Source organism: Trichechus manatus, unplaced genomic scaffold, assembly GCF_000243295.1.
Source record: "Trichechus manatus latirostris isolate Lorelei unplaced genomic scaffold, TriManLat1.0 scaffold00029, whole genome shotgun sequence".
In the NCBI taxonomy this organism is placed as follows: Eukaryota; Metazoa; Chordata; class Mammalia; order Sirenia; family Trichechidae; genus Trichechus; species Trichechus manatus.
This window is the reverse complement of record NW_004443965.1, coordinates 4,896,678-4,923,111: the sequence shown is the minus strand read 5'-3', so window position 1 is coordinate 4,923,111 and position 26,434 is coordinate 4,896,678. Positions and strand designations below refer to the sequence as shown.

At 35.1% G+C, this 26,434-nt stretch overlaps 1 protein-coding gene across 7 annotated transcripts in view; it reads right to left on the bottom strand.

Moving 5' to 3' along the window:
• Positions 1-26,434, bottom strand: part of AP3B1 (adaptor related protein complex 3 subunit beta 1) — a 279,061-nt gene that overhangs the window by 68,980 nt on the left and 183,647 nt on the right. For all 7 annotated transcript variants that reach the window (XM_004374474.2, XM_023729486.1, XM_023729481.1 and 4 more), the window contains 3 exons: positions 24,623-24,779; positions 21,313-21,460; positions 10,357-10,426 (listed from right to left, as the gene is read on the bottom strand). In XM_004374474.2, coding sequence (XP_004374531.1) covers positions 10,357-10,426; positions 21,313-21,460; positions 24,623-24,779 — 375 coding nt within the window. The remainder of the gene's footprint in view (positions 1-10,356; positions 10,427-21,312; positions 21,461-24,622; positions 24,780-26,434) is intronic.

Here is a 26,434-nt window from a genome sequence, read left to right as displayed (position 1 = left end):
ATTTAATTCAAATTATTAAAAGCAACATTTGTATTTTGTTAGTAAATCTAATTAAATTACTTTGATTAATAAATCTATGACAATTATATTTAACATCTTGATTTATATAAGTCATGGCAATTACTAGTCTCAGCTTTCAAAACTTAATGGCAAATCCTATAACAAAATAAGGATATAAACATCTTGCGTAGTTGTTGTTGTGTGTCGATGAGTCGATTCCAACTCATAGCCACCCTACATGACAGAGCAGAACTGTCCCATAGAGTTTCCTAGGCTGTAATCCAGATCACCAGGTCTTTTCTCCTGTACAGTGGCTGGTGGGTTCGAACAGCCAACCTTTCGGTTAGCAGCTGAGCGCTTAATCATTGTGCCACCAGGGCTCCCTTCTTGTGTAATAGTTTTTGAAAATTTTTATCACATAACATTATCACTAACATTTATCACTTCTTAATTTTACTAAAAGAACAAAGTAAAGAATCATCTTTCCCAAGTAATATAAAGTATAACAACAGCTTTTAAGAGAGTTATCCAGTTGAGTTAGAAGTCTTAAAAGGGTATTTAAATCCTTCCTTTATTTTATTCTCCACTCTAAATAATTAGGGGTCCAGGCTGCCTAATTCCTTTCTAATTATACTTGTCAGCAAAAGTTATCTAAAAGCTATACATATTTGACTGATTCTAAAACTGTTACGTACTTGAGACCAGATACCTGTAAATTTGAAGATTTTTTAAAAATGCAAATCTGATCATGTCACTCCCTTGCTTAAAACTGTTCAAACTGTTGGATGAGAGAATACTGTAAACAAAAATAGAGAGATGGGCAACTGGATGAATAGGGGGGTTGGATTTCTTCTACACACCAAGGGGAACTGTTAAAAATCTACCAAGCAGAGGAATGATGTGATGAAAATCATACTGCATTATGATTAACTAGATGACAGTGTGAAAGGAATGAATGAAGGAAAGAGCATTAGGGTTGGCAGTGATGAAAATTTACAGTAGTTTACAGTTTAGGCATGAGGTGAAAAGAACTGAAGTAAGGTAATGGCAGGGAGAAGGCATAAAAAGAGGATTTACATTAAAGACACTGGAAACTAAGGCACAGGGAGATTAAACGGCTTGCCAAGGTCATAAGACAAGTGAATAGTAGAACTGCGACAGAACTGATTTTAACCTGGGTCACAAATACGTTGCCTTTCCATACAACATGCAACTTTTCTTGTGGTTCTGAATGCATATTTGTTCATTTGATCGCTTGTCTCCATCTATCCACAGTATTAGATGCTTGTGTAAGGAATAAAAAAATTACATAAGGAATAGACTTTGTTCTCAACTATGCTTGGCTAAATACCATCAAAAGAGATAACAGAGGAAAATTCACATCATAGGCAAGTTCCACTCTTTAAAAAGAAAAAAAACAAAAAGAAAGATAGGCTTTAGTATCATTTCAGAAGGCAGGTATTAAACAGATGTAATCTGTTATCTGGTATTAAACAGATGATTACACATTTGCTTACAGGTCTCAAAAGACGAAAGCTGGAACCGAAAGTTTATACCAAAATTGGATTCTGAGGCCAGTTGACTGAAGTATTTAATTAATGTATAAAACAAAAAATGACTGTTAATAGTATTAAATAAAAAAGGTATACAAATAAAAATGAGATACCATTTCCAACTATCAAATTGGCAAAAGCAATCTTAAATATTATAAAATCCAGCATCCGTGAGGATGTAAGGAATCTGGCACTCTCATACTAAGACGTGTAAGTTGGTACAAGCTTTGTGGAAGGCAGTTTTAGACAACAGAATTCTTCAAAGCTGTTGTTCCAACAATTCTACTCCTGGGAATTTATCTTAATGAAATAGAGAGATATGCAATAATATACTTACGATGATGCATGTTGCTTCACGGATCGTGATAGCAAAAAAATGGAAACAACTTAAATTTTCAAGAATTGTAAACAAGTTAAATAAAATTTATTTCATCAATATATGGGATAACCATGCAGTCATTAAAAATGAAGTTGTTAAAGAATATTTATGGCATGAAAAAGAATATGTATGATAAACAGAGGAAGAAGCAAGTGATAAAATGGTACCTCAAAATGATACAATTTTTAAGGGGAATTTGCATAAGAAAAGGACCTGAGCTGATACATCAGAATGTTAACCCAGGGTACCTGGATTACAAGTTCATTTTATTTACTTTGTGATTTTAAACTTTCTACAAAATACTTTTGTTTTCTTTACTAAAGTACATTTATGAAAGTAATTATACAATTATTCTTCTGACCAAAGTTTAACATTTAAGTAAAATCCTTAATACATAATGGCATAATAAGCAGTTAATTAACTTGTTAAATGAAGTATTTGCTGCTGCATTATCATCATCATCTCCATCATAAACCCAAAACCAAACCTGCTGCTGCTGAGTTAATTCCAACTTATAGCGACCCTATAAGACAGAGTAGAACTGCCCCATGGGGATTCCAAGGAGCAGCTGATGGATTCGAACTGCCAACCTTTTGGTTAGCAGCCAACCTCTTTAACCACTGCACCACCAGGGCACCATCTGCATCATGCCAACCCTTATATAATGCTTACCATATGCCAGGCACAAGTTTTAAGTACCTTTACATGCATCAACTCATTTAATCCTCTTAATAATCCTAAAAGGTGGATATTGCTATTGTTGCAAATTTCTATAAGCAACTGAAGTACAGAGAAGGTAAGTAACTTGCCCAAGGTTACACAGCTAGTAAATAGAACTGTATTTAAGTTCAGGTAGTCTGGCTCCATTATATTCTTAGCTATTTCATTCTACTGCCTCTACCACAATTCACTCAACAATGTGATATCACAGACCATAAGGCTTATCAGAAGCATGATTGTTGGGAGACCGAAATGTTTAAAAAGACTTTACAGTCATACTAATAGTGCAGTATTTCCTATAAAAGACTAACCAGACTATGATTGCTGCTTTATGATCATTCCATTGAGATCACATGGTTTGGGGAACTCAAAGATATATTAATTTCAAGAAATATAAAATATAACCTGAAAACAGAAAGGACATTACTACACTCAAGTCTAATCTATGGCTGTTATGTTGTTGGTTCCGACTCATTGTGACCCTACAAACAACAGAATAAAACACTGCCTGGTCCTGTGCTATCCACCTTGCTATGCTTGAGCCCACTGTTGCAGTCACTGTGTCAATTTATCTCCTTGAGGATCTTCCTCTCTTTTGCTGACACACTGTTTTAGCAAGCATGGTGTCTTCTCCAGGGACTGGTCCCTCCTGATAACATAGTCAAAGTACAAGAGATGAAGTCTCATCATTCTTGCTTCTAAAGAGTATTCTGGGTGTACTTCTTCCAAAACAGATTTGTTCATTCTTCTGGCAGTCCATGATATATTCACCAACACTATATATAATTCAAAGACATCATTTCTTCTTCAACCTTCCTTATTGATCGTCCAGCTTTCACATGCATATGAGGCAACTGAAAATACCACGGCTTGGGTCAGGCGTGCCTTAGTCCTCAAAGTGGTATCCTTGCTTTTTAACACTTTAAAGAGGTCTTTTGCAGCAGATTTTCCCAATGCAATAGGTTGTTTGATTTCTTGACTGCTGCTTCCATGAGTGTTGATTGCGGAGTCAAGTAAAATGAAATCCTTGACAACATTAATATTTTCTCCATTTATCATGATGTTGTTTACTGGTCCAGTTGTGAGAATTTTTGTCTTCTTTCTGTTGAGGTGTAATCCATACTAAAGGCTGTAGTATTTGATCTTCATTAGTAAGTGCTTCAAGTCCTCTTCACTTTTAGCAAGCAAGGTTGTGTCATCTGCATAACGTAGGTTGTTAATGTCTTTCTCCAATCCTGATGCCCCGTTCTTCTTCATATAGTCCAGCTTCTCAAATTATTTGTTCAGCATAAAGACTGAATAAGCATGGTGAAAGGATACAACCCTGATGCACACCCTTCCTGGTTTTAAACCATGCAGAATCCCTCTGTTCTGTCCAAACAACTGCCTTTTGGTCTATGTACAGGTTCTGCACAAGCTCAATTAAGTGTTCTGGAATTCCCATTCTTTGTAATATTATACATAACTTGTTACGATCCACACAGTCGAATGTTTTTGCATAGCTGATAAAACACAGGTAAATATCTTTCTAGTGTTCTCTGCTTTAAGCCAAGATCCATATGACATCAGCAATCATACCCCTCGTTTCATGTCCTCTTCTGAATCCAACTTGAATTTCTGGCAGTTCCCTGTGGATGTACTGATGCAACCGTTTTTGAATTATCTTCAGCAAAATTTTAATTGTGTGTGAGATTAATGATATTGTTTGAAAGCTTCCACATTCTGTTGGATCACCTTTCTTTGGAATGAGCACAAATACAGATCTCTTCCAGTCAGTCGGCCAGGTAGCTGTCTTCCAAATTTCCTGGCATACACAAGTACTTCCAGCATTGCATCCATTTGTTGAAACATCTCAATTGGTATTCCATCAATTCCCGGAGCCTTGCTTTTTGCCAGTGTCTTCAGTGCAGCTTGGACTTCTTCCTTCAATACAATCAATTCTTGATCATATGCTACCTCATGAAATGGTTGAATGTCAACCAGAGTACACTGACTGTATATTCCTTCCATGTGCTTTTGATGCTTCTTGTATTGTTCAATATTTTGCCCATGTTGTTATTGTTAGGTGCTGTTGAGTGGGTTCCAACTCATAGCGACCCTATGTACAACAGAACGAAACACTGCCCATAGAATTCTTCAATATTGCAACTTGAGGCTTGAATTGTTTCTTCAGTTCTTTCAGCTTGAGATATGCTGAGTGTGTTTTCCCTTTAGGTTTTCTAACTCCAGCTCTTTGCACATTTCATTTTAATACTCTGTCTTCTCGAGCTACCCTCTGAAATCTTCTGTTCATCTCTTTTAATTCATCATTTCTTTCATTCGCTTTAGCTACTCGACGTTCAAGAGCAAGTTTCAGAGTCTCTTCTGACATCCATTTTGGTCTTTTCTTTCATTCCTGTCTTTATAATGACCTCTTGCTTTCTTCATGTATGATGTCCTTGATGTCATCCCACAACTCGTCTAATCTTCGGGCATTTGTGTTCAATGCGTCAAACCTATCCTTGAGATAGTTTCTAAATTCAGGTGGGATATAATCGAGGTTGTACTTTGGATATTGTGGACTTGTTCTAATTTTCTTTGCCTTCAACTTGAACGTGCATATGAGCAACTGATGGTCTGTTCCACAGTTGGCCCCAGCCTTGTTCTGACTGATGAGATTGAGCTTCTCCATAGTCTCTTTTCACAAATGTAGTCAAATTGATTCTTGTGTATCCATCTGACAAGGTCCCATAGGTAGTCGCCATTTATGTTGCTGAAAAAAGGTATTTGCGATGAAGAAGTCATTGGTCTTGCAAAATTCTATCAAGCCATCTCTGGCATCGTTCCTTTCACCAAGGCCATATTTTCCAACTGTTGATCCTTCTTCATTTCCAACTTTCGAATTCCAATCACCAGTAATTATCAATGCATGTTGACTGCACGTCTGATCAATTTCAGCCTACAAAAGTTGGTAAAAATCTTTATCTTTGGCATTAGTGGTTGGTGTGTAAATTTGAATAACAGTCGTATTAACTGGTCTTCCTTGTAGGTGTATGGATATTATCCTGTCACTGACAGCTTTGTATTTCAGGACTGACCTTGACATGTTCTTTTTGACGATGAATGCAACTCAATTTATCTTCAATTTGTCATTCCCTCATAGACGACCATATGATCATCCGATTCAAAATGGTCAATGCCAGTTCACTTCAGCTCACTAATGCCTAGGATATCGATCTTTATGTGCTCCATTTAATTTTTGATTGGGCTTTAGGTGAAAATTTACAGCTCAAGTTAATTTTTCATTCAGAAATTTATACACATATTGTTTTGTGACACTGGTTACAAACCCCCACAATGTGACAACATGCTCCCCTTTCCACCCTAGGTTCTCTGTGCCCATTCGTCCAGTTGCTGTCCCTTCCTGCCTTCTCACCTTACTTTTGGACACGAGTTGCCCATTTGGTCGTGTATATTTGACTGAACTAAGAAGCACGTTCCTCTCATGTGTTACGTGAATTCTGTTCTACATTTTTCTCCCACTCTATCTGGGACTCTCTGTTGTGATCCCTGTTAGAGCAGTCGTTGGTTGTAGCTGGGCACCATCTGGTTCTTCTGGTCTCAGGCTGCTGGAGTCTCTGGTGCATGTGGTCCTTAAGTCCTTTTGGCTAATATTTTCCTTGTGTCTTTGGTTTTCTTCATTCTCTTTTCCTCCGGATGGGATGGTACCAATAGATGTATCTTAGATGGCCACTCACAAGCTTTAGAGACCTAGTTCCATTTCATTTTGACAGCTTCCAATTTTCCTAACTTCATACTTTGTACATTCCACATTCTGATTATTAATGGATATTTGCAGCTGTTTCTGCTCATTTTGAGTCATGCCACATCAGCAAATGAAGGTCCCGAAAGCTTAGCTTCATTCACGTCATTAAGGTCAACTCTGAGGAGGCAGCTCTTACTCAGTCATACTTTGAGTGTCTTCTAACCTGAAGGGCTCATCTTCCGGCACTATATCAGGCAATGTTCTGCTGCTATTCATAAGGATTTCACTGGCCACTTTTTTCAGAAGTCGATCACCAGGTCCTGTCCTTCCTAGTATGTCTTAGTCTGGAAGCTCTGCTAAACCCTGTCCACCATAGGTGACCCTGGTGGTGTTTGAAATACGGGTAGCATAGCTTCTAGCATCACAGCAATATGCAAGCAACCACAGTATGAAAAACTGACAGATACGTGGTAGAATCTATTGCTAGGCCATATATTATCCTGAGCCAAGTATATTCTCAACTGACCCCTATGAAATAGAAATTGAGTAATTTCATAATCTAAACTATAGAAGCTTTTCAGCCACTTACTTTTAATTTTACAAATGAATAAAATGAGACACAAAGAAATTTACTCAAGTAACTGATAGAAGGAAAATGAGGACCAATGCCTATGCTGACATCATCCCCTCAACAGATGCAATAAGGAAGAATCAATACTTATTCAAGATCACACAACTGTTCTGTAGTAGGGCCAGACTTAGTCTATTTCTAGAGTTACTACCTACACTGCTTCCTTAGAGAGAGAGAGACAATGACTATTTCTGGTAGTAGCAAGTTCTTTCTCTCCGCCATACTTTTGCTTTGCCTGGTATGCCATCCTCCCCTTACTTTCTCCTCTTGCCTCCAACTGTCTGGCTAATTCGTACGGACACTTGTTCAAACATTATACGTTGATTCTGCTAGGCAGGAGAGGTACCCCAATATCTAACAGCATTCTATACATACCTCTCACATCATTCATAATGTGGCAATCTAATGACTGACTTATCTGTTTCTTCCATTACACTTTGAGTTCCTTGGGTAGGGATAATGTATTTATTTAGAATGCCCAGCATGTAGCAGATTATGCAGATCATAGCAAGTATTCAATAAATGTTTTCTGAATGAAGAAATGGGTATGTTTTCTGAAAGAAGAAATGGATAAATAACCTTTGTAGATTATGATGTTCCGCTTAGATAAAACGTAAGGGCTGTATCTGCCTTTTTCTTCCAAAATTAACTTAATTTTTGCCATGGAGAGCTACTGCAGGCTATAAAGTAGCATATAATAAAGTTAGCATTTTAAGAACCTTTATGAACAATGTTTTTCTCCCGTAACACTCCATTTGTCTTTATTCTTATCTCAGATTCACCTCTTCAAGGCCTTCATAGCTCTTCAATTGGTTTTCCACTTCTCTCCTTGTATTTAACTAATCTTTGCACTTCTATTGTATCTTTTATAGAATAGTTACTTGTTCAAGTATCTGTGTCTCTGATTGGATTTTAGTCTCTGGAAGAAAATGACTAAATTCTATTATCTATTACAGCACCTAGCAAAGAACCTTGTACTTAGCAGACAATTCACTAACATTTGCTGAATTGAAGTTAACAAGAAAGTTTTACGTTTCATTTCTGACAAATGCAGGACTGTAAGATATTTAAAAAAAAGTACTTCGGATTAAACATAAACAGAAATATATTCTATTGAGTTAAAAAATGTAAATCAAGATAAAATTTCCGTTAAAATTAAAAAAAGTCTTACATTTAGATTAAAAAAAAACTTCTAAGAAAACTTTTGTCTGTACATACAAATTCATGCTTTTAAAAACAATCAAACAATAAAATTTATATCCTTTCACAAGTTTCTTTTTACTTTTTTGCCTTAGCTTCCAGGAAATCTGGAGCCAAATAGAAGGAGAAAATTAAGTAATCCATATACATGTAAAATATTCAAATGCCACAGAATGATATAAAATATAAAATGAAAGTTTTACTCCCTTTGCTGTTCCCAGTTTAGTTCTATTTTTTCAAACAGTCCAGAGCTAACTAACCATTGTTGTTTCTTCTGCGGCCTTTAGAAATATATGTATATATAGTCATGTTTGCGTATGCGCATAGGATGTATTTCCTTTTTTATTCTTTTTTTATGTAAGTGGAATCTTGCTATACACTATCTTTTTTTGTTCTTACAATAATTTGGATACATAATTATATGATTAGCACATATAGATTTGCCTCATTTTTGTTAATGGCTGCATTACTCTATTGGTGGACATTTTGTTTGTTTTCAGGATTTTGCTACAACAAACAATGCTTCAATAAAATTCTTTATCTACCTTTTCATATTTTTTTAATTTAACGAATATTTACTGAGTGCCCACTAGGTATCATTCTAGGTAGTAAGCAAGATAGATAAAGATTCTATTCTCATGGAATGTACATCCTATTTGGGCATGACAGACAATAATGTAATGAAAATACTTAAGATAATTTCACATAACAATAAATTTCACAAAAACAAGAGTGATTAGGTAAGGTGTGTAAGAGTATGTGACTTCTGAGCTGGGACTAAAAGAAGCAGCCAGCCATTAGAAGATCTGGGGGAAAGTGTTCTCAGCAGGGGGAATAGCAGTACAGAGGCCCTGGGCAGGAATGTGCCCAGTATGTTTGAGAAATGCAAGGGAGCAGACTGTATGAAATGTCGACAGCAGGTAGGTGTCAGACCTAAGGTCTGAGAAATCTAGGAAAGAGTACAGACTTTAACCTAAGGGCAAAGTTAAATTAAAGGGTTTAAAGCAAGGAAGAATTAAGATCTAATTTTGCTAGTTTATCTGCAGAATAAATTCCTAGAAAAAGGTACATGCAATTTAATTTTTGATAGATACTGCTAAAATGGAGCCCTGGTGGAATAGTGGTTAAGAGCTCAGCTGCTTACCAAAAGGTTGGCAGTTGGAATCCACCAGCTGCTCTTTGGAAACCCTATGGGCAGTTCTACTCTGTCCTACACGCTCGATTCCAACGTTAAAATCTTTGCTAATTGGTGAAAAATGATTCAAATTTGGCTCCAATTTATTTTAAATTTCTCTATATATTTTATCTATATGAATGATTTGCCTTGATTATTTGAGGCAGGTTAGATATACAATATAAACAGGATAGTTCTGAGACAAAAGGAGACAACCTAAAAAACACAAGTCACCTCAACATGGATAAATTACATTGAAACATGACAATAGTTTAATATTCACAGAATCTTATTTGTTGTTGTTATTCTCCTAGTGCAAAATTTACTAACAATGAAGTGAGCCACTCTCTGTCTCTCTCACGATGCAGGAAGATTAAAGGGGAGGTAGCGAATATCCACCTTTACATGCTTACGTGAGTATATTTGCAGGATTCTAGATTCTTAGAAGTAGATTTGCTGGGGCAAGGGTTTTTTGCAGTTAAAATACTGATAGGTATAGTCAAACTGGCCTCCAAAAGCTTTGTACTGATTTCCATTCCTACCAAAAGTGTGGCAAGTAGAGGATGGTGATGTCCTTTACATTTCCATTTACTTTCCCAGTTCCCCACCTCCCTAAGTTGGATGTGTCAATCCCCTTAATCAACATTTACCAATGAAAAAGTTGTGAGATAATTATTTTAAATTACTAAAGCAAGAGATCTTTAAATGAATTTGGTGCAGTTTTACTTTACCATCTACATTTATTTATGTTATCTGTGTGATACAAAACTGATGCCGAATAGATGAAAGAAAAAGATACTAATAGAATTGATTTCCAAAATTTTCTTGCCTTATTCTTGTATAAATCTTTCACAAGAGATGTTGATATTTTATTTTGAGATATGCAAATAAAAGGTAATATAAAAATAAAAAAATACGCTTCCTAACAGATAAAAAATAAAAAATTATACTTACAATCATCTAGATCTAGAAGTGAAACATCTTTGGTAACAGGATTTCTATCTTGTCTTGTTTTTTCTTTCTCCTATAAAATAACAAATATTTCACTTATTGAGTGTTTTACTTTTAAAATCTATAAAGTAGTCCTTAATGTTCCAAAACAGACATTTGTCTCGCTGCTTAGTTTTCTAAAAAAAAAATCAAAGTTTCTGCATCGCTACATGAAATGTTTTTTTGAAAGAAAACTATTATTTCAAATAATAAACAACATTTCTTCCAAATTCATCATGCAAATTTTTAAATATTTTGTGCTTAAAGATTATAAAGAACCTTCAGGAGAAAATAAAATTTAAAATATAGACATAAATAATAATTATTTTATAATCTGACAAGGTTTTGCTAACAGAAAAATGTGGTTCTCTGCTAGCAGGTATACAGACATTCTTGAAAATAATTTTTAAACAAGCTGACTTAAGAAAAAGAAAAGCTCAAGCAATATATGCTTAGCTCTGAAGGTGTCGATGGCTTGTGATAGATTAGCCTTTTCTGAGGCTTAACTTTGTGACAAGCATTGTACTAGGTACTTTATATTTCAACACTGGGTTGTGTCAGACTTCTTTTGCCAAAGGTATTCACTAAAATCTATATATGACATTTTCAGGCTCCTCCTCTTTAGGGTTAAAAAAGATTCACTTTCTCTACTGTTTTCAGTTTACTATATTTACAAAACATGCATAACCATGGGCTAGAAAACAATGCCCTTAAACTTACTGAGGTGTTCACAGTTTAGAGATTCAAAAGAAGATTTTAAAATCTTTTTTTATTTTAATTATGCTTTAAGTGAAAGTTTACAATACAAGTTAGTTTCTCACACAAAAATTTATACACACATTGTTATGTGACCCTAGTTGCTCTCGCTATACTGTGACAGCACATTCCTCCTTTCCACTTCGGATATCCTGTGTCCATTCAACCTGCTCCTGACCCTTTCTGCCTTCTCATCTCACCTCTGGACAGGAGCTGCCCATTTAGTCTCATGTTATCATTTTATGTCCCATAGTCCAGTCTTGTTTTTGTCCAAAGAGTTGGCTTCGGGAATGGTTTTAGTTTTGGGCTAACAGAGAATCTGGGGGCCATGTCTTCCTTCCAGTCTCCGTCAGACCACTAAGTCTGTTCTTTTCACTAGAATTTGAGTTCTGCACCCCACTTTTCTCCTGCTGTGTCAGGGACTCTCTGTTGTGTTCCCTGTCAGGGTGGTCACTGGTGGTAGCCAGGCACCATCTAGTTCTTCTGGTCTCAGGCTGATGCAGTCTCTGGTTTATGTGGCCCTTTCTGTCTCTTGGGCTAATACTTTCCTTGTGTCTTCGGTGTTTCTCATTCTCCCTTGCTCCAGGTGGGTTGGGACCAACTGATGCATCTTAGATGGCCACTCGCTAGCTTTATGACCCCAGATGGCACTTACCAAATAAAATCATTTTTAAAAAATATAAATTAAGTGCAGTACTGAGTAGCATTATAAACAACTCAAGACAATAAACAGACATATTTGGGTCAAGATTACTTATTTTTATAATGAATACTTTTTTTTTTACATTAAATCTTCCAAATTAAAGGCCAAAACTTAAGTTTTCACTAAAAGTTTGTTTGTTTATTCATTCAATCATCCAACAGATACGTACTAAATTTTTACTATGTGTCAGATTCTGTGCTAAGCAATGGAGGTAACCATCAAGGCAGGCATAGTCTCTGCTTCAAATAACTTATAATCTACCACAGGACTTTATAGATTATTGTTACTATGAATTATTATAAACATTTTTGAAGTAGTCCTTTAACTACCGATAGATATCACTGAAGCAAAATGTGTACTAATACCATTTAAAGTATACATACACAGTGTTTGAGCTCTCACAATAGTGCACACACATGAACAAGAGCATTACAACAAATTATATGCTATGTAAAATTTTAAAATCATTCCTGTTTTTTTCCTCATGCCAATATCTAGAAAAATTATTTTCAAGAGTCATACAGCAGTTTAAGTTAAACGTAACTAAAGGATGTTCACCAGTTATATTGATATCACCAGCATTAATTTTTCTTGCTTAAAATACTTATTTCTGCCACTGAAAACTCTGAATCATCTAGATGGGATTTTATTTTCATTCCTTATTTAAAAACAAAATCAACAATATTTACCTCTCTTTACCCTCTGAAATGAGTAACAATTTTTAGGACTGGGGAAAAATTTCATTTTATATATTTTTTGCTTATTGTTGTAGTTTAAATTTCAATTTAGTCTCCCATACAAAATTTATACATACATTGTTATGTGACCCTAATTGCTCTCCCCATACTGTGACAGCACACTCCTCCTCGGACTGGGAAAAAAATTTTTTAAATGCTAAGTTTGGGGGCTGAAATTTAAAAGCTGCAAGTAACTTAAAACATAGGTTGAGAATTGAAAATGCCATTTCAACTAGAATATCATTCCTGTGAAGAAAGAATATATAGCAAAAGGAGCTTATCACCATGTGACTTATCAAAATGCTACGCCGAACACAATGGGTGTAGCTTCCTATAAGCTACAATGGTGCATAACTGTCTTCATGGAACTGTAACTTCCCCACCTGAAAAATGAGAAACCTATCAAATCAAGATAAAGTTGAAGCTGGAGGCAAGACTATACCTTATTTTCTACTTCACAGCTAAGAGTGTGTAACAATATCTATTAAATACACATCAGATCACATACAACACAGGAACAGAGCTGCATGTGAAATTGGCATAATCTCTTATTAGAAGCCTAAAGCAGAAAGAAAAAAAGGCTCTCAAAAGGACAGAATTTCATGGACTTTTTAGGAACAGCAAATAACCAGTGACTGAAATACAACATTAGCAGTAGATAATGGTCATTTCTACAGAATTGAAAAAGCCTTGCATTCTGAATCAAGGCTATAAAAAGCTCTGTGATGTGTTTTGCATTCCTCTCATATTTCATTTTAAAAAATCCATAGTAAGTTCAAAACATTTTCATACTTAAAGGATCTACTATAAAAATAAAAATCTGAATTCTAAACAAAGAAGTTAAGAGCTCTATTCTATCAAACATTTCTCCATTTGCAATTCATCTTGGTAATAGAGACAGAACCTGGGTAAATGCATATAGGACTTGAGGCAGGAGATTTTTCTTGCTCAATGCATAATTCATGTGCTCCACCTGCAAAGTGTGTAAAATGAGAATTTCACACCGCAGCATGAGCCATGGAGCTGCAGAGAAAAGGCAGATGAAATCATATTTTACTGTGTGAATTTTATTTCTTACCCTCCCAATATTTATACAAAAGCATCATTGACAAACCAAACACATTGACAGATCACCCACTGTTTCCATTGTGTTAGTACTTGAGAAGAGATCAGGCAGAAAGATAGACAATTTGTTTTTGTATATTTTCTTTAAATAGAGGATTAGGTTTTTAACAGCTGAGTGACTGTATTAGACTTTTATAAGGACAACAGTAACTGATTTTAAAATCTTACTACAAAAATACCTAGTTATCAATTCATCGCTCTCTAATCTCCATTTTGTTTCTATGGTATTCGATTATACACCTCAACACATCAACATTTTCAAAATGAAATACAAAGTCACAAGGTTAAGAAACTGATTTCTATTTAATATATTTCATTTCAAATAATAAATAAAAAGATCCTGGAAATACATATTAAGCTCCAAATAATACAAACAAAAATATGTAGAAATATACCTGTAAAGATTTTTCTGTATTATGCATGTTCATTTTCACGCTGATAAAAAAAAAAAGCAAGTAGAAAAAAGATCTGACACGACAAGTATCAAATATGCTTCCTAAGATACGCTTTCCATTGTAAAGAAGTTTTAAATTTAAAACTAAAACAGGATAAGTGGTATATAAAGTTCAACAAACCCACATTGTGTTTTGAAATCAACTACAACTCAAGGGTAATTTCTAGCCTCACAGGGCAAGATATTTGCATGAAATATTTTCAATTAGAATTACCAAGGACAATTTAATGACTCTGTTGCATTCAAGTTATCTGACAAATTTGATTTAAAAAAACTGAGGCTCACACTTAAGAACCTGTATTTTAAAACAAAGAGCACACTGCAGTAAATTGAGGTTTCTTTACAAGTTAAAAAGAAGTCTAAATTGCTAAAAAACAAATCTTTGCCTATTAAATTATACCTACTTCAACAAGAAAGCTTAATGACACTCACTTTGATTTAAAGATCTCAATTGAAGTGAAATGATATTTATTTTAGAGAACTTGAAAAATGAACTAAATTGGGAAAGATAACTGAAAGAGGCAAGGCTTTGAATTTTTAGAGGAAAAACCAATATTCTTCAATATTCAAAGAAGTTATGTAACTGTAGCATACACAAATACTTGTAAAAACACAAGTAAAACTTGTTTCCTATTTCTCAAATAAAGCATAAAACCAGGCAGAAAATAGTTCCTTTCACTCTTATCCATGATCCATCTCATACCACATGCTAAATTTACTTTATCCTCAAGAATCTTTCAATGGTAGATCTTTTTTTAAAGGGTAATCTTAACATTTACAGGCATTTGGACACTAGTCACATAGCAGTGACTGGACTTGAGAGCACTTAAGAGATTTAATCAGATTCTCTGAAAAGGGATTTGCAAAGTTTTATGAGATACATACAGCTCGTGACACAGACAACTGACAATCTAGAACATTGCTAGGTATATAAATGGAACTATTTTTTTCACAGCTAATACACATATTTGGCTGCTAACCAAAAGGTCAGCAGTTCAAATCCACCAGCCACTCCTTGGAAACCCTACAGGGCAGTTCTACCTATACCTATAGGTATATATCCCTATAAGGTCACTATGAGTTGGAACTGACTTGATAGCAATGGGTTTCAGTACACATATTAATCATAATTTTGATTCAAATAGAGGAGTGCTCTTAATACTGTTGTTGTTGTGAGCCGTTGAGTCCATTTCCTAGGCTGTAACCTTTATGGGAACAGATCGCCAGGTCTTTCTCCCACGGAGCAGCTGGCGGATTCAAACAGCCAACCTTTCAGTTAGTAGCTGAGTGCTTAACCACTGCACTACTAGGGCTCCTTGCTCTTAATATTAAATGTTATTAAATGAAAGTATGATAAATGCTTTATATTTATTTCACATTGATAGATTATTATGCTTTATACAGTTTATGTGATTAAAATGTTATATACAAAACCAAAAAACCAAACCCATCGCCACTGAGTTGATTCCGACTCATAGCAACCCTGTAGGACAGAGCAGCACTGCCCCAAAGAGTTTCCAAGCCTGTAAATCTTTACAGAAGCAGACTGCCACATCTCCTCTCCCATGGAGTGGCTGCTGAGTTCGACCTGCCAACCTTTCGGTTAGCTGCTGAGCACTTAGCCACTGTGCCACCAAGGCACCATAAATATATACAAGGTAAATACATAAAAGTTATTCACAGTAAAACTAAAATCATGATTTTAAAATTGTATTATTTTAATCACGGATTATCTAAATCCTCAGTAGCTGGTGCATAGACAATTTAGATATAATCAGAACTACTGCCTCACAGTTAAGATGTGAATAATGGACTAACAAAGTGAAAGCTGAAATAACTATAGTATGTAGGAGTACTCTAATATACTGCCTAGTTAAAAACACTGAAGACTAGGTTCATTAAAAAAAAGAGAGACTAACTTGAAGCTTTTTAAAGGACATTATTGTACATAAAATTGTTATCTGTTAAATACATAATTTTAACAATAAGCAGAATATAACAATTATATAAAAATAGGTTAATGTGCTATAAATGTGAATTTCTTCCTGATACAATATGGGCTATACTACTGATTTTTCTCTTCACTGTTCCATATAAAAAACACTTTTCCCCTTTATACTGTGTAAAGTATATGAAAGCACTTAAAATATACAACTATTAAAAGTAATTTTGCTGTAAGTATTATTTGGGGCAAAATAATTATTTCATAACAAGGACTACTGTTTTATGCCATCGAGCTTATTCCAACTCATAGTGACCCTAAGGGACAGAGTAGAACTGCCCCATAGTGTTTTCTAGGTTGAAATCTTTAAGGGAGCAGATCACCAGGTCTTTTCTCCCACAGGGCAGCTGGTGGGTTTGAACTGCTGCCCTTTCAGCTAGCAGCCCAGCAATTAACTATCCTTAAATTAAAATACTTCTCAATTAAATGTATTCTGGAAAAGAATATCTACTGATAAAAATATGCTCACCAATCACAATAATTGTAACTAAAGAATAAGACATTACTGACCTGATAAAGAACAATCATTATTTACAATATCTGCAATCAAATGAGGAGATCCCCCAATCCATAAAACAAACTAACAAACAACACAATGACAGGATTTTGACTACAGTTCTGTGCCTTATGTATATGCTGGAGCATGGTGTTAAATGGCAAGCACTTCAGGAACATAAACACTTCAGTGGTAGTTCTAACCCTTCTGACTGTCCCGACACCATTCACGTGAGTAATACCCTCTCATCAGTAACGTTTTTTATTGCATGCAGTCATTCTCCCATCAAACTAGAAATAAAGTGACCACACTCTGATATAAGACCACTTTCTCCTCAGCTTGTAATTTCTACAATAAAAGAAATGGTGCAAAAAGAAGAACAAATCTAAAGTGAGAACAGCAGCACAATTGGAAGAGCGTAGTCGATGTCTTTGAACCGTGCATGTGGAAATTTTTGAAATGGTGTATCTTTGGCTGTGTATATTTTCACCAAAAAAGAAAAAAGAAAAGGTCGAGAAGGGAGAGGGTTGACATGTCGTGGGGTTGTTAACCAATGTCATAAAACAATATGTGTACTACTGTTTAATGAGAAACTATTTGTTCTGTAAACCTTCACCTGAAGTACAATTAAAAAAAAAAAGAACAACAAAAGCATATAGCATGTTAAAAGAACCACAAATAGTTCACTGGCATTAGAATACAGGAAACATGAGTGGGGTTAAGACTGGAAAGGTAGGTGTGAGCATGTTAGCCTGAGGAGTTTAGTGAACTCCAACGGCAATGGGGTGTCACTGCAGGGAACTTTAACATGAATCTGGCAGCTGTACAGAAGGACTGCAGTAGGGTAAGATTCTGAGAACCACCAATGACAATGGTATACGAGTAAGATAATGAAGTGATCTAGAATGGTGGGTAAAAGGAAAGAAGAGACAGATAAGAGAAATAATGTGCAGAATCTATCGGCCTTGGCAACTTCATAAATAAAAGGATAGAGGATCTGGGAAAGTAGAAAGAATGTTGGCACTAAAGGGAGCACATATCTTCTGGATACATTAGATTTGGAGAACCAACAGCCCCAGAGAGGTCTAAGAATTTGGTCTGAATCTGGGAAGAAAAGCTGGATTTGTTCCAGGGATTTGGAGATGTTACTATGGAAAGTAACTCATATAAACACACTAGCTGAAGCTATAGGAGTGAATGAGGTCCCACAACAGGAAAAATGTAGAGAAAAAGGAGGACTAAAGAAAAATGAACTCAGATCAACTAATATTTTTGAAAAAATAATGTACACTAAGCACTCATTTTAGGCAATGTTCATACTTGGGTGTTAGAAAGGGGTAAAAAGAGAAGCAATCAAAAGAATGAAAGGTCAAAGAAATCAGAAGAAAAGAGATGCAGGGTATTTCAAGGGAAACAGACTAAAAAAAGATCAAGAAGGATAATGACTAAGAGAAGGCCATTAGGTTTGGGGAAAGATCACAGCCGACTTTTCTGAAAGGAGTATCTGTAGGAAATGTGAGGGGTAGAAACCAATTTATAAGGGACCAAGAAATAATTGGGTTAAGAGGTAATAGAGAATATGTACATTACCTCTCCAAACTCTCACTTTCTGTCTGTCCCTCCTATCTCTTCCCTCCTTTTCTCTCTTTATTTAAATGTTAGAAAAGACTTGAGTATGTTGATAGGCAGAGAACAAATTAGTGGGCTAAGAGATTGAAGGTACAAAGGAGGCAGATGATTTTCAACAAAATAAAGTCCAAAGGAAGTAGGACTTATTCTTGGCTAAGTAGATAGGGATCACTTAGTTAGAGCTAAATGCAAAAAAAGGAGGGTAAGCAGAGATTCTGTGTAGAGAGTAGAGAGCTATGAGAAACCACAATGGATGACAGCTCAGTCTTCTGAGGAAAGTAGATGAGATCATGGGCAGCAGGTAAAGGGTTGTAACTGAATGTTAACTTATAACTTGAATGGTGTAAAAAGAGTCAGGAAAACACAGGAGGCTTAGAGTTAAAAATGTTGGGTTCTATAACTCTAATATTGTTGCGCTCTACAGAACTAATGCTCAAGTTTAAAAATGTTAAAAATGCTCTTTTATATTTATATAGGGCTTTACATTGACCTTTCACATTTGATTTTTTTATAGTAACACTTGAAAGATGTAGGATAAGTATTAGCATTTCTACTTTATAGATGAGGAAACTGAAGCATAAAGATACTATCTCCCAACAAGCAGAATACTATACCTATCTCATAGGACCATCATAAAAATTAACTGTTTTGAAAGCCATACATTCAGGGTACCTCAAGGTCTCATTTTCTTGCTCACTGCCCTCAAAACACATTGTCTAGATTAAAGAAAAGAAGTGAAAGAGTAAAAGTATGGATTTCGCTGGGCTGCAGATTTAAGGCATATGAATTTCCAGCATTAACATACCGTCATGCTAAATTAAGGTAAAGCATCAACCATCTGCCTTCATTACTCATAATTTAGAGCAGAAGCTGCAACACTTGGTGCAAGGAGGACTTTTCCACAATTACAGTTGCGCATTATTAGAAAATTGGTACACTTCAAATTGCAGGGTAAACTCCAAACCATTCAGAAAGAAATGGAAAGAAATAAATAGCTATGTTGGCTCTAAGGTGGAGAATATTTATTCTAACCGCTAAATGAAAACAAATCAACAACTCTTTGCCTATTACGGACTAGAAAAGGTACCATAATAGAGAAAATAAGCCCTCTAAGCAAAACACATACACACAAAACTCTTAATAATGTCAGTAAAACCTGAATTTCTCAAGGGACTTGGTTCATTGCAATAGTTTGAATTTTGTACACTGATATTTTTATTTTAAAATATTTTGAGTTATCAAGAGATTTAATCAGATCATTAAAAGTCTTTGACAAAGAAACCAAGTAAATCACTGGCCTGGGTTTCCACTGCTGTTTTTTAATGGGCTCCTAAGCTCTGCTTCTAATACTATATAGGCACTAAAGTCTACCCCAATTTTTCAATTTTTACAAAACTTTGTAAGAATAACTCACTTTAATTATAGCCATGTGATATTAACTGACTTCTTGATCCATTGTTTTAAAAAACACTAATTTCTTATTCCAGGTTGTACTTAATGTCAATTTTAAAAGCTCCTTTATTTTAAATAATATTTTATGCTTTTTTGTAATTCAATATAAGTAGGAAATGAGAGTACACTGAACTGATTATGTAATAACTTTTTATGAGACCAAATTAATAAGCCTTAAAAATCTCAAAGATTTTATGTGAATTTTTGAAAACAAAAATCTCAGATCATACACTTTATATATATAGACACAAATTTTAAACATAAATTCAAGTTTAAGATAGGTTTTACTACCCGCAAGAATATCTGAAATAAGGTAAGACAAATACTAGCCGATTTAAAACATGCTTATTCTTTAACACTAAATCTCTGGATGGGAAAGGTAACTGTCATTTATTTTCATCCTTGGCTACTCAGATGACATACTGAAGAAACTCAAGTTAATAGAGCTAAAAAAAAAATCAGGTTAAAAAGAAATTGAACTCAATTAAAGGCAGCGTTTGACCAAATTTTCAACATAAGGAATAATACAATACAGGCAGTCCCCGGGTTATGAACGAGATCCGTTCCTGAGTGTGTCTTTAAGAATTTACTTACTTTCTAGGTAAGTCAAAATTGGTGCATACAGTTCTTATTCAGCCTTAATTTGGTGCAAGAAAAGGCTGAAGACATTGATGATTTAAAAGCTGCATGTGCAGCAAGCAAAGGTGATTATGATGAAGAATTTGTTGCAGGTAGGGGTTGGTTCAATGGTTTCAAACCGAGGGCAAATTTACGTAACATTAAAGGGCAAGTATGAGTTCTCTGTAAGTCAGATGTTCCTAACCTGGGGACTGCCTATATATAAAACTACTGTGCTTGAAGCCTACCATCAATGTAATCCATTTACAAACCAAAAAATCGAAACCTGTTGCCGTCAAGTTGATTCCGACTCATAGCGACCCAATAGGACAGAGGAGAACTGCCCCACAGGGTTTCTAAGGCTGTAATTTTTACGGAAGCAGACTGCCACATCTTTCTTCCTTGGAGTGGCTAGTGGGTTCGAACCATTCACCTTTCAGATAGCAGCTGAGAGCTTAACCACTGCACCACCAGGGCTCCTAAATTCATTTACAAGGGGGTGATACTTACCTTGTATGTACATTTATATTCCTTTGTTCAATACTATTTCTGTGACTTCCTTTTGCTTCCCCTTTAACAAAAGTCTCCCTTGTCACAATCTAGCTAAGAACAAAAAAGGCAATGCTCATAACATTGAGAGGCCCCTCTCTACTTTCAGTGACACGGCACGAGGTTAAAAAAAGTTTCTAACGTCTCTGCAAGGCTGGGTTATAAGAGAAATGATTATCCGGGACGGTGGCAGAGGAGGGAGGAAGGGGATCACAGGTATGAATGAATGGAGATTGTGTTATTTTAGTTATCAAGTTGTCAGTGACAATGTTAAACATTCCTTTCTTAATTTCTTGACTTTCAACAAAACACTAATTTTTGGAAATACTTATTTTTTAACAGGGAAAAGGCTATAAAAATATTTACCTTCAATTATAAGAAATGTGTACTATCTTTTACCTTAGTGACTTTTCTGGACTCAGGTTTACTTGCGGATTCTGATTCCGATTCAGAATCTGAAGAACTTTCTTCTACTGAACTTGATTCAGCACTGGAAGATTCTGAAGTTTTAGATTTTTCATTTTCCTTCTCTCCATCTTCAGAATCACTACGCATAATAATAAAATTTGAAATATCAACTTTAAATCCTTTATACAAACAAGTTTGTGAAGCAGTTCAAGATTCAAATGGCAAATGTTGATATATGATCATTTTACATATAAATCAGGGCCTTAACCAGATAAGCGTATCCTATTAAGAACTATTTCTCTTTAGTATATAAAAAGACAAAAGTGGTTTAAAAATTCCAGAACTAACGAAATAATAATATAGTATTATCTATAACCAAATTAAGTCAGAAGCCAATCACACTCAATTATATCATGCCACACACTTCACATTCAAAAGGTCATAAAATAACACTAAATGATAATATCAGTAACAAAGTAAAAAATAATTAATAACTTTGATTAAATGTCTGGTTTACCAGGAATATACATTAAGCGTTAACAGTAAAAACTTCAAAGATACATAGGTTGATTTTAAAATGTTGTCTGAAAATACTGCTTATTAATAACTTTAAATATTTATGCAATTACTTGAGACTTGCATTTTAGTAGATTTTGCCGTACAAAAAAATTACTTACACATGTTCCCAAACATGACTCAAACACACTATATTAGAAAATGTTAACCACTTCAAAAGAGAATTCTTCTAATGCACTGAGTCTTACTAAAAATGCAAGATACTCAAATACAAACTTTTTAAATACCAAATGATCACATGTAAATGCTTAATGTTCTTCAAGGATTTGTTTGCTCACTTACTCCTTCAACAAATTGTTTATTGATTGTGTACCATATGTTGGCACTATTTAGGTGCTAAGGGTAACAGTGGAGTAATGAATAAGATACTGATGATCTCTGTGTGTCTATCTAGTGGAGTCTACACTCCATTGGTGGATACAGAGAAGTAAGCCAGCAGTGGCAATAAAGTATAATAAATAATAAGTAATAAATGTAGTGTATTATGACAACATTTGGAGGAGCACCTAAAGAAACTTAACTAAGATTGGGAATGTTTCCTAGAGGAAGAGGCACATGAGTTGAGGATTAAGGCAGGCAGTGGGGGAGGAAGGCAGCTCCCCAGCAGACCTTCTCTCAGAGGAAGAAAGATCTATTGTGGTGGTTTTCATTTTTCCCAAACTGAAGGTCAAGTTCTTGCCACCACTGGTATAAATAATTATAATCAAATTCTTTTTTTTTTTTTTAAAGTATCTACCTTGTGCCAAGCAGTGCTAGGCACTCCACAGCAATGATCAAATTTAGACATCCCAACATATTCTTCACAGGTGATTATCCCATTTACAATAATGAAACTGATTCTCAGCAAAGTTAAGTAACTTGCTCAATGACAGCCAGATGGGGCAACAGGGGAATTTGAACTCAAGTCTGTCTTATTCCAAAGTCCATTATTTTTTCCACTAAGCCATACTATCTCCCTTCAAATAGAAATCCTTCGGAGTATAAAACTCCTCATCTCAAATTTAGTCATAAATAGTTATGATTATTAAAGGGTGGTTTTAAAGATACTTATTGCTTCTTAAACTTTAGAAAAATTACATACAGTTATATTGGCAATGTTAAAAAAAATTCTAAGAGACAGGCAGAGAAACACAGGGGGAGGGAGAGTGGTAAGGCAAGAAAAGAATCGATATTTCCTAGAATTGATTTTTGTGGAGGAAATATGATTGCTGTTTATTAAAAATGGAGCCATGGCAACATCTCAGAGCACACGTAATTACATTTGAAGACTAAAAAATATGTTGTTTTTTTCCTCTATCAAAGAATGGCGATTTATTATCCCCAATTCACTGGTTAAAACATATACTTAAAAATACAAGGTTTAGAAGGTATCTGTAGTTCCCTTTGCTGTAATAAGCAATTCTTTTAAACTCAAACATGGGTAAAAAGTCCATTCCTGAAGAAAAAAATAATGAAAGTAATATAACACATGATTTTAAATTTCTAGCTTACTGGCTTTTGCTATCTGAAAAGATATTTAGTGGTCTGAACAAAACTTTCCCTTCCTAGAAATGAAGATACTTCTTATAAACCATGTCATCATAGACACTCTGATATTAAACCAAAAATACAGAATTCCACACAAAGAAAAAGCGATTATGAACCAAGTAACTCCTTTGCTGCAACAAGTGACTGATTCTGAATATATTTAACTTCTAGCTTTTAAGATAAGATTTTAAAGGTAAAAGTGTTCTTTTATTATGCATCACTCAATTTTAATGGGTAATTATTGTTTACCTTACTGCTTAGAGTTTCAGATGTTAATCTAATGAAAAGAATTTACTGGTAACTAGCTTTTTAACTTTGCAATGATGAAAAGCCTGTATTAATTTAACCTACAGATATCATTTGTTCTGAACAGGAAAAACAATATAAATCACTTTTAAAATCATTAAATCCTGACTTAAATTAATAAAGTCATAATTAGGGCATTATGCTGTGTTTGTTATGGAAGTGGCAGGGCGAGCTGCTTTAATTACTGTCTGTAATAAAAGGAGCAGAGAGCGTACTGCGCCCCAATCAGTGCTGTCAGCCACGACTGAGCCAAGCTGCAAGCTCATCAAGTGAGCGGGCAGCAGGCTCCCGAGGAAAGGGCCATCATGTCTTCAGAGGCCACTCGCTGACAGCAGTGGGGGAAACAGATTCACGCAATCCAAGGTATTAGCCCCAATTACTCAAAATTTTAATGGCACTTTAATACATGATAATGTTGTTGATAATGGGAGATCTTGAAAAGTGCTAGCACTTAAATATCTTATGACCGTCTTCCTTCACAGCCCTTGACTCTAATATTTGGATCATAATCTTTTTAATATAACATTATTTAGAAAAATCAATTGTCTTCGTTACATAATGGCAAAGTGTTGAAGGATTTAATTTTAGCCCTCAGCAAAATCGCTACAAAAGGTAATTAAGTGTTTCATACCTACTGCCTGATCACTTAACTTAGCCTTCCAAGGTTATACCAATTTTCAAAATGTAAGGTTTGTTCAAGATCAAAATGAAAACTAAGTGTTGCACGGAGCAGGATAATGTTAACTACTAGCATTTTAATTTTAAAAGATTTAATATCTGTTTGGGAAAAAAATACACACGCTTATTCACTCTACGAATTAAAGGGAAATACTAGCCTGGAGGAACATACCACAGAATATTTTCTGAAATAAATTCTGACAAAGTAAGTTACCTTCTTCCTTTATTTTTAGCGTTCTTCTTGGCTGTTCTTTTGTTTTCTAGTTCTGATTCACTCCCACTACCACTATCACTGGAAGAGTCTTCACTGCTGTCATCACTACTGTCTCCTTCCTCACTTTGTTCTCCACTTTCACTTCCAGATTCACTCTCTGAAAAATATAACCAGATGTTCTTTGATTTACAGCCATTTAATTATACTTAAGGACACATACAACTGTCAATATTTATCACAAATGAAGCCAGATGTTGAATTTTAATGTAGTGGACCCCACTTGTTCAATACTTTGTATTTCTGTACACCATTCATTCAGATTTATGGATTCTACAGAAGGGTGAGCCTGGAGAGACTCAAAAAAAACAGAGAAGTCTCCTGATGATGAGAAGAGAAATAATGAAGCAAGTAAAAACCAAATTTGAAAGAATCTTACTTCAAATTTGTAAGTATCTAGCTATGGCAAAAAAAAAAAAATTTTAATTTAAAAAATGATGTAAGGATAAAGAAATAATTTTGAATTCCTCTACTTGTAATGGAAAATTTTATTTAGAAAGAAAAAAATACAGTGGTTGAATCTTTCAGGAACATATTTTGAGAGGGAAATAAGCCATTCAAATCATCTCCAAGAAAGTTTAAATTCAAAGGCAACAAAGAAAATTACTACTTCAACAGTTATTATATATCTTAGCTAGTTTGAATTTTAGATAGGTTAAAGAGATGATTAAAGTTATATTTAGGAGTTATACATTTAAATGTTTTATGTATAACTTATGGTAGAGTAGGAACTTTAGCAGAAGTGATATATACAGTATATGTGTATTTTAACATGAAGCATGATTTTTTAGTATTCAAAATGATTATAGGTGCACAGTTGTATTATAGTTTAGAGGACAAACCATCGCCCTACCTATGGTCTATCTGGAAACCCTGGTGGTGTAGTGGTTAAGTGCTACCACTGCTAAACAAAAGGTCAGCAGTTCAAATCCACCAGGTGCTTCTTGGAAACTCTATGGGGCAGTTCTATACTGTCCTACAGGGTCGTTATGAGTTGGAATTGACTTGATGGTAACGGGTTTGGTTTTTTTTATGGTCTATTTGATGAAGTACCCTTAGAGAGGAACATAACCTATAATTAAAACATTATTCAATAGGTAAATAATATCTACTCTATTAGGATTCATTTATGCGTCACAGTGAAAAACTAAGACTGCCTATATTCTTTTGGAATAGCCTGTAGTGGGTAAAAGGAATAGCTTGCAATGGTTAAAAGCATGGGTTTCAAGTTGGAACGTTTGAGTTCTATCCTGGCTCTGCCACTTACGAGTTTTAAGACTGAGCAAGTTATTCAACCTCCTTGGGTCTCAGTTTCCTTTTTGGCAAATGGGGATAATAATACTAGCTGATTTACATCTGGGGTCTTACAAGCTTGTGAGTGGCCATCTAAGAGACTCTACTGATCCCACTCCATCGAGAGCAAGGGAGAATGAAGAAAACCAAAGACACAAGAGAAAGATTAGTTCAAAGGACTAACAGACCATAAGTACTACAGACTCTACCAGACTGTGTCTAGCACAACTAGAAGGTACCCAGGCTACCACCACTGATGCTCTGACAGGAATCACAACACAGAGTCCCGGACAGAACAGGGAGAAAAATGTAGACTAAAATTCTAACTCACAAAAAAAGATCAGACTTACTGGCCTGACAGAGACTGGAGAAAACCCTAGAGTATGGCCCCCGTACACCCTTTTAACTCAGTACTGAAGTCACTCCTGAGGTTCACCCTTCAGTCAAAGATTAGACAGGCCT